This window comes from Fulmarus glacialis, unplaced genomic scaffold, assembly GCF_000690835.1.
Source record: "Fulmarus glacialis isolate BGI_N327 unplaced genomic scaffold, ASM69083v1 scaffold10006, whole genome shotgun sequence".
NCBI classification, from domain to species: domain Eukaryota; kingdom Metazoa; phylum Chordata; class Aves; order Procellariiformes; family Procellariidae; genus Fulmarus; species Fulmarus glacialis.
The window spans coordinates 54,932-63,930 of NW_009220021.1; the positions used below are offsets into that span (position 1 = coordinate 54,932).

The 8,999-nt window shown below is 37.1% G+C and overlaps 1 protein-coding gene across 1 annotated transcript in view; it reads left to right on the forward strand.

Moving 5' to 3' along the window:
- LOC104078811 (thymocyte selection-associated high mobility group box protein TOX-like) overlaps positions 1-8,999 on the forward strand; it is a gene marked incomplete at its 3' end in the record, with an annotated part of 68,750 nt that overhangs the window by 51,601 nt on the left and 8,150 nt on the right. The window contains exon 4 of the mRNA XM_009580592.1: positions 4,157-4,387. Coding sequence (XP_009578887.1) covers positions 4,157-4,387 — 231 coding nt within the window. The remainder of the gene's footprint in view (positions 1-4,156; positions 4,388-8,999) is intronic.

Below are 8,999 nucleotides of genomic sequence, written 5' to 3' on the forward strand. Positions count from 1 at the left end.
TCTCTTGTGAGAACCTCTTTTACCACAATATAACTTTGCTAAATTTGGAGTTTTCTCTTTGTTTTATAAACTGTTGTGTAGATGTGTGATATTACTTAATAGCTCAGGGCCAGAGCTCATTATTCAGTCCGTGCACGTATTGCAGTCATGTAGTAGCTGCTGGAGCTCACCGCATTTGAGCAGCTTCATGAAGTCAGTAAGATGTTTCTGCCGTGAGGACTGTGTAAAAAACAACTGAATTCACCATATTGTTAATAGCAACAGTGACGTTCTCCCTATTTAACCAGCAGAAGATGTTTACCTATGTACCAACATTGATCAAAAAGACAAAGTACATTTTCAAATGGAAAATCACCTCAGTGTCAGATGATCTCCCTTAGTTTATACCAGCTGAACACCCAGCCTTACGTATGAAAGAGAAGCCACTGGTCCTTTGATAGCAATTTGGTAGAGAAATCCCTAACAACTATACCTATTTCTATTTAGAGGAAAAAAAACCCAGAAATCTCAGTGTCCTGTTCATGGTTGCATGAATTTATAGAAAGAGGATGACAGAAGGTATGAACGAATATGTACATTATATACATTTGGACTAGAAATATAATTGTATCCCTAGTGAACCACTGATTTCACGCATGGAGGAAATGACCATTTCAGCTTAACGTACATATTCCAAATGCCAGCAATAAGGAAACTTTACAAACTGATGTAATTGTTCATGTACTGAGCTTCTTGGGTGTTCATTCTATAGTAAATATTCAAATTGTTGTAAGCCTTATCCAACATACACAGAACTAATGGCAGCAGCTGCTAAATATTTTTTGTCAATACTCAGTCTCATAAAGGCTCTTTCATATAGGCCTTTTGGACTTTAAACGTCATATATTCCCTTGCACAAAAAAGGGAGAGGACCTGCATTATAGAGGGCTCAGTTGCCCTACACACTGTTACTCTAAAAGCAAGACAGCTGAGGTTTGCTTGACCATAAGATCAATGACAACAGTACCAAAATTATAAGGTGATGTATATACAGTCAGAAAGCTGCTAGGTCCATGGAAATATGAAATGTAGTCTCAGACCAAGGATATTGTTTCTGCAAGTGGTGTACATCCCTAAGTCTCCTTAATTCTTCTAAACCTAGTATGTGGGATTATGGTTAGAAGAAGAAAAAAGGGAGAGCTTAAAAATCAATAGTTGTAAGTAACTTTAAAAACATTCTAAACAAAGTGGCCACTTACCACATGCTTTATTCTGACCACCTCAACATTGGAATATTACATTTATGTAATTCTTGCCATAATTCATACTGTTGGATCGTTAAACATGTATTCGGTTATTGCCAAGCATAATTGTGAGCTGCTGGAAGCATTACTGGTTTGCAAATATGTATTTCTTCATAGATGGATAACAGTGTTTTCTTCCATGCTCATTTGCATATCACTTATAAGAGAATTTCAAATAATGTATTTTAGCGGGAAGATAGTGAGAGGACTGCAAGTAGCAAGAATTAACTAACAGAAAGACAATTACTAAAGAACTGCTGCAGCATATTCTCTTTATGTGGTAGAGGTTTTACAATATTTACTTTATATGATAAGAGTTATAAGTAGAATTCTATGTTGTCTGTTCAGCCTATTATGCAGATGGTGCTTGATTAAAATCTATTTTAAACTACAGCGATTACTGCAAGATAGTGTGCATAAAACAGCTCTCCTAGCTCCATTAAAGGCTTTGGTACTATTGCAGTTTATTTTAAATATGCTTATAGACATTTTCCACCTTCTCAAGGGACATTTAGATATCAACGACATGCCTTACTCGATAGTTTTAAATCCTACACTAGATATTCTGGTGATCTATTATGTGTGCAACATGGTTAATGTACACTTTTTTAAAGTGAAAGATTATTGCTTTCTTGTGATAAATAAGTTAAATACATCACCATAATTAAGCAATAAGCTGTGACAGGAGGTGGATTACCATGAGCTAACTACACCTCCAGGGATTTTGAGGCACAAGTCTATGCCTAGCAGAATATATATGGTTTTTATTTTATTTCCCATCTGTCTCTGCTTTGGTGGTTAGAATTGGAGTCTATGAAGCTGATAGACTGATGGCAGCATAAGGTAGGCCATCATCTCAGCCATTTGCAAGGTTATTAGTACTGGAATTCTGGTATTCTTTTTATTTCGTTATTTTCATATAAGAAAAACAGAATTTCCCCTGTGAGTACTCTCTTTTTAACAGTGGGTTTTTGAAGTCTCTTGATCATTCAGGTTGGAGAATAAGATTTTAGGGCTGTTTTCAGAACAGCTTACCAGAAGACTTCTTACACAAGTTTCTGCAGCATATCACCTAGTTTAAGGGTAGTTTAAGTAATGTGGTATCCTAATATAGAGACCTTTAAATCTCATTGGTCCAAAAATACTCTGAAAAGAGGAGAACTTTAGCAAATAATAGAGGTAAAATTTTAACTATAGCCCAAACTATTGTCAAGCCTCCTTGCTCATGGAGTTTGCATAGAACTGTCTGAAGAACAGACTGATATTGCCAAATTAACTAGGGAGCCCTAGTTAATTACCATTTAGCTGGTAGCTTTGTGTGTCCTGTAGAATGAAATAATAGCAAGAGACTAAAAGTTGGATAACTTAATAATGGGTAGCACACTGCTGCTGTTTTTCCATGTTGTCCAAAATGCTGCCAATAGGCTCCACGGCCATTAACCTTGTATTAAAGATGCATCTACTGTAACATAATGCTCAGGAAACAAGCAACTTCATTTTCAAATTGTCGTCATCACTTTATTGCTGTGCTCAGTAAACCACAGATATCCAAGTTGTTCACTGTAGTCACCTGGGCCCTGTTGGACACCACACAGTGATGTATATAGAAAAATAAAAAAGTTTTTTGCTCAAAATGAGAATTTCCAGCCATTTTCCTCATGCAGTTCCACTGATTTGAACACCGATGTTCTCCTGTATCACTTGATATGCATTATTAAAAAATAATAATACGAGGACGTGATAAAAGTCCTACCTAGTAGATCCTTAGCCTAGAGCATACCTTTTATGCTCTTGATCTTCTCATACTTCAAAACGCTTATGATGCGCAGTACTCTGGCCATGCCAACAAGAGAAAAAAGCCTTTGAACCCTCTGGTAAGATCACACGTCATTGCTACAAGGTATAGTGAATTAAGTGATCATATAAAGAGAAGCTGCTTTGCCATGGAGCTGCAATCTGTTGAAGAATCAGGACAAGTGTCCTTTTTTGTGCTTGTAAGTCATCTAAGAAAGTAAGGTGCTTTGGTGATCAGGGTCTCTGAGCTAGTGGCAAAGCATAGTTGCATTAAACAAATTTGCACAAATGCTCATGTGCATTTTTTTCCAGGTGGTACACAAATAATGCACATGCACTTCTCTTCATATACCGTTCCTCTTTCACCCCTTTTCTCAAACCATCGTGAATTTTCTTTTACATGAGCAGAGGAAAAAACTATGCAGCTAAATCCAGATGGATCAGAACTGATCCTGTAAAGGGGTCCAAACTGTCTGTACTGGTAAAGCTTTGTTTCTTCAGATTTTAATTAGAAGGTGTGCAGGGGAATGTCTATAACTTGAATTGTTTTATTCACAACCAAATTATCTTCAAATTCCCTGGAAGGTGTACCACCAGTTGCAGTAGAAATTGATTTGAACACCAGTCTGGGGTAGTTCTGGGAAAGGGTGAGGATAAGGGAAGGGTAGATATGACAGTGTTCCTGCTATCTGCAGGTGATTCATGTGGTTGAACTGGTGGTCAGGATATAATGAAACTAATTTCATTTGAATTTACTCATTATATGCATGTTATAGCCATTAGCAATAAAACTTAGAAAAGGTGAAAAGATGACCAGATGAACTATAAATGAGATTATAACAATTATATGAAAGCAAAATATAAAGCACTTTGAGGGAAAAAATTACATAGTCTGAAATACTTATAATGAGTTTTATACATGTGACATGGTGTCAACATTTGGATTATCAAAGATAACAACTAAAATTCCATTTTTGCATGCAAAATCCAAAATCTGTTTGTATCACAGAAGCTGTAATGATGGATGGACTGAATTAAATTGGCTTTTTTTATAGTACTTTTCTAATTTTGTGTTACAGGTCAATGGTGGAGAGAAGAGACCTGCTTCAGATATGGGAAAGAAACCCAAAACTCCCAAAAAGAAGAAGAAGAAGGACCCAAATGAGCCACAGAAGCCTGTGTCTGCTTATGCATTATTCTTTCGAGACACTCAAGCAGCCATCAAAGGCCAAAACCCCAATGCTACTTTTGGTGAAGTCTCAAAAATTGTAGCTTCAATGTGGGACGGCTTAGGAGAAGAACAAAAACAGGTACAAAATGTGCTGTAGCTCAGAGGCTTTGTTTCAGGAAAGTGTTATCAGGGTCATCTAAGCACTGTAGGCAGCTTCTTTTGTTTGCCGGGATGAAACTTGAATATGTGCCATCTCGGGAATATGATTTAAAGAGCCTAAGATAAGGAGAGTATCGTTTCATTTCTTCTGTATGAAACCACTAAAAGAGTTTTTTAGTTTTGGGGTGTGACACAAGCTTTAGGATTATATTTAGGATTGGTTTATGCTGAAATTGGTGGGCCTAAGATTTTATGACGACATTGCCCTGTCTATGACATTGTGGTGTAGGAGGACCTTCCTGCCAAAAATCATGTCTGTACAGTGGGACCTGACACATATCCGAGCTTCCAGTTGCAGATGTTCCCCTGCTCCACGATGCCAGAAGGGGAGATGGGCTCACACCTTCTCCTGACCCATCTGGCTTTTATGAAAGGAATTACAGATGTGTTGACCCAAAGAGACCTATGGTGGACCCTGGCAGATCGACAGTGTTCTGGGGCATCCTCTTGCACAGCATACATGTAGGCTGTGAAAATCACATCCCATGGTTACTTCCGTCCTCCATGGAAGGGCCTTGGTTCTGCAACAAGGTCGGCAGATCTGAACCTTTGCAGAAATCCTTCCGAGTCAGTCAGATCCCATGTGAAAGTGGGCAACTCTGGGTGAATCTCACTGCATTCATGAGTTTAAGGTGGTGACAGTTGGCAAATACCATTCATCCTCGCTGTAGCATACCATTGCTTTTCTGTTGTCATTGGTTGCATTTTTACTAGAATTGATTGGGTAGATAAAGAAATGGGAACTTTAAGAAGGAAACAGATATGGAGAGAAAGATGTGCTGAGTGAGAGTTATATCGGCTGCAGGAGGCCTGGGTGGGGGTTGATGTCAGCACAGAGAGAGAAAAAATACTGGGACAAAACTGCATCTCATTCATTCACACTGAGCATATTATTACTAACAATTATAGTTAAAAGACTAAGAATTCAAAGGAAAATACTGCTATGATTTTTTGGTAGGTAAAATCATTTGGACTTGAAAAAAAAGGTTTTCTTTGCTAATAACTGGATGGTGTAGGTACATCTAGACCCCTGTTAAAGATAACAGTGTAATAAAAATCAAGATTTGGCACTCATTGACTAACTAAAAAAAAAAGCTTATTCTGTCTAATATTCACCGTTGAATAAGGTCAGCATTTGGAAGGTGGAGGAAAGGTAGCTTTCTGAACACAGGGGTCAAAGAATTCACTTGGCCTGGCACATTAGGGTTATTTTATTGTGTTGTCTCTTCCTTCTGCCTTTTTTAATATGTCCAGCAAAGGCCAAGGTTACATCCTTGATCTGACAGGTTGTTTAGACCTTCCCAGTACAGCAGTTCTCTCATAGTCAAACATTACTTTTGGGGACCGTGATGATGAGTGTTCACTTTTGATTCAGAAAAAATGCTGACTATGCTTTTAGTTAAGTTCGCAAGCAAGAGGTTTTGATGCCATCCCTCCTTGTCCTGCGTACCTGCCCAGAATCACTCCCCATGTTGAAACCTGCACACCCAAACACATACCTGAGGAGTGCTCCAAGTAGTTAGATCTGTATCTTGGACCCATCTTGCTTGCCTGTGGGATTGTGGATCCAATTTTTCCTGAAACGGTGAAAGGCAGAGACCTGGATTTCTCAAGAATTTGTTAATCTTACATCTCTCTAGTGATGACACCAAGCAAGATCTTGTGCTTGGTTGTCTCCACCATTTTTCATAAAAACCCTTAATTTGTGTCTGTTGCAGTGGTGCAGTTTTTCCTTCCATAATATTTACTTCGCCTACAAAGCAGAAAACTTGACTTCATGAATAATACTCCAAGACCATATAATGGAGATAAACCTAAAAGACTATAAAATGCACATTTCCTTTGAACTTGTCATGTTAGTAGTACCAGCAGAAAATTGAAGTCTTTCCATAGAATTCTGTTTAAGAAAAGTGCATAAAACTCTAAAATTTCCAGCTTTAACTTGAATTTCCTATTTGTAGTTGAAAGCTATAATTGAATAAGTCCTACACTGGAACAGCAGAACGAAATTTATTTTCCTTATCTCTGTTGTCCTTAATTTAAGTTGGAACGCAGCGGAATGATGTGTTATGGAATCCGCATGACACATCCATGAAAAAATGGCTGCAACTAGATTTTTAAGCCAATTATTCCAAGAGTTTGGGTTAGCATATCTTTGTTGCTCTTTGACTCATTTTGCCTATTCATTATCATCTATTAAGCACATTGTTAAAACTCCAGGCCCAGGCCCTTTCTAATCTAGCACTGTACAAAAAGAATAAAAGATAGTCCTTATTTTAAAAAATTGGCAATCCTATTTTCTAGAATAAATTTAAACTCATTCTGTATTCCATTAGAGATCTAATAGTACAAAGTAATGATTACAAGACATCTTAACTGACTAGATAGTCTGTATTTTAAAGGCCTAATTTTTCAGATCCAGAGCATTAGTAACTGTTATGAAATCTATGTCTCTAGTAGGAAAATTGGACTCTAAAAATACAAATGATTAATGTAGCATTTGGAATTTGGCATTGAAGAAGCTTCAGAAATTCAAAAACAGTTAAATAAAGAAACAATAACATCATTAGAGGAATACTTTATTGATGAATTATACTTGCTGAAAAGGATTCAATTATCATAAAGCTTCTGGCTTTTATGTTTTGGAAGCTAATGCTTATTCTGGAATTTAAATAGAATTATGTTTCCAAATTACGTTTCCTGAATTGGAACTCCTTTTACTATTTAAATAGTAAATATAAATGAATCAGAAAGTAGAACATAATGCAGCTATTGAGAAAGAAGAATAACTTCATGTTCCATGCCAAAATGAAATCTTCTTTGTTCCTATGACCTGAGCCAGCTTTTTCTGAAATGCATAGAATTCTTCTTGTTTATTCCTGAAGATTGACCACAGAATAAATAAAGGTATTGAAACTCAGTACAGTGACAACCTAAGGGCAGTATAAGTATGTCCAAGCTTTTGCAAAAAAATTTTGATAACCTGGCATCTTAGACTGCAGCTTGAAAGAGTTTGTGCAAGAACCACATATGTTTTTCAAACTGTGAAGAAACTAGGAAAATGTTGTTTGAGAAAAAAGGATTTGAATGACAAAAAAGGAAACATTATGAACTAGATGATGGTGGATGCCTTACTGAAGTTAGGGGGGAGTTATACTTAAAATGTATCTCACTCTGATGCTCTCACCATGAGAATATTGCAATTTATTAGATTAAAGCAGGTACCAGTGTACTTCCACTATCATTTTACCATATGAAGACATTTGCATTTTTGAGTCGTATGATGTAACTGTTCCCATTAATTTCTGAGTGTACAAGGGCCATTTGCAAACAACACTGGTGTGTGTTTGTGTTTTGTTTGTCCAAACCTATCTACACAGAGGAGTCTAGAAATTAAAGGGACTTTAGTGGTCATGGTGGACTTTGTCATGGTTTCTTCTCAAATTCTGAATTAAGTACAATAATTACACATGATCAGACGCAGGGACTGTGCATTTTCCTTCATTTTTCACTGTAAATATTTTCTAAAACTGTTCAGCTTAATATACCTGTGAATGGAAGGCAGCTGTAGCAGTAGTATGTTGGGGTACATTCTCCTCAGTGCTGTAGCGATAGCACAGGGATATTTTCAGTGGCTTTTCTAGTTCCTCTCTTATGATCACAAACACTGTTTTCTCCTTAGTATAGTTAGTACTATACTTCTGTGCATCCCATTTTTATAGCTTATTTATGTACATCTTTGCCCTTTGCACACATTTTTGCTGCAAAGGGGAGAAAAACAGCCCCCAGGGAAGAGGGTTCAGCATGCTAAATGGTCGAGTCTGTGGCTTTCAGACAGAACGCTGGTTCAAACTGGGTAAAAAGGCTACTTAGGTCATTTTCTGTCCTTAGATGAAAAAGGAAAGTCATTTTAAATCAGTACCAGATGTGTGTGTACTAAATGAACCTTAGGTTTCTAATTGGAGTCCTAGTAAAGCTGTAATAGATGTGGCAAATTACAAACAAAATGTTCTTGTTTACATTAGTGTAACTTTAAAACTTCAGCCAAAGACCTTAATAAATGTGCTATTATTCTAAAAATGGAATTGAATGTCTGTTCAACATTCAACAAAATTAATCTCTGGTGTAACTTCAGTGACTTAACTGGAATTCTAGCAAGAATTTGGCCTCCTATGAACAGCTTAGTATGTGTGTATGTGTGTGTATGTGTTCCTGTGTGTTTACTTAAATGTTGCACTGGCCTTGCAGTGGGAAGAAGGATGGATTCACCTAGGGGACCGAAAACTTAACGATCAGAAGAAGCTGGTGAAGCGACTGTTTGAGTGCTGTAACATATGCCTTCTTTCAGGCTGCATAATTCATACACAGTAATATTAGCTGCAACAGTTCAGCTCAATAGCAACACCTCATTATTTTATCCCTCAGTATTTATTCCTATGTTTGACGCCTCATGAAATTACTGTTAATGTGTTTATATAAGGGCAGATCTGACACAAGTGGGAAGAATTTAATTTCCTACTCATTCTTTCCTG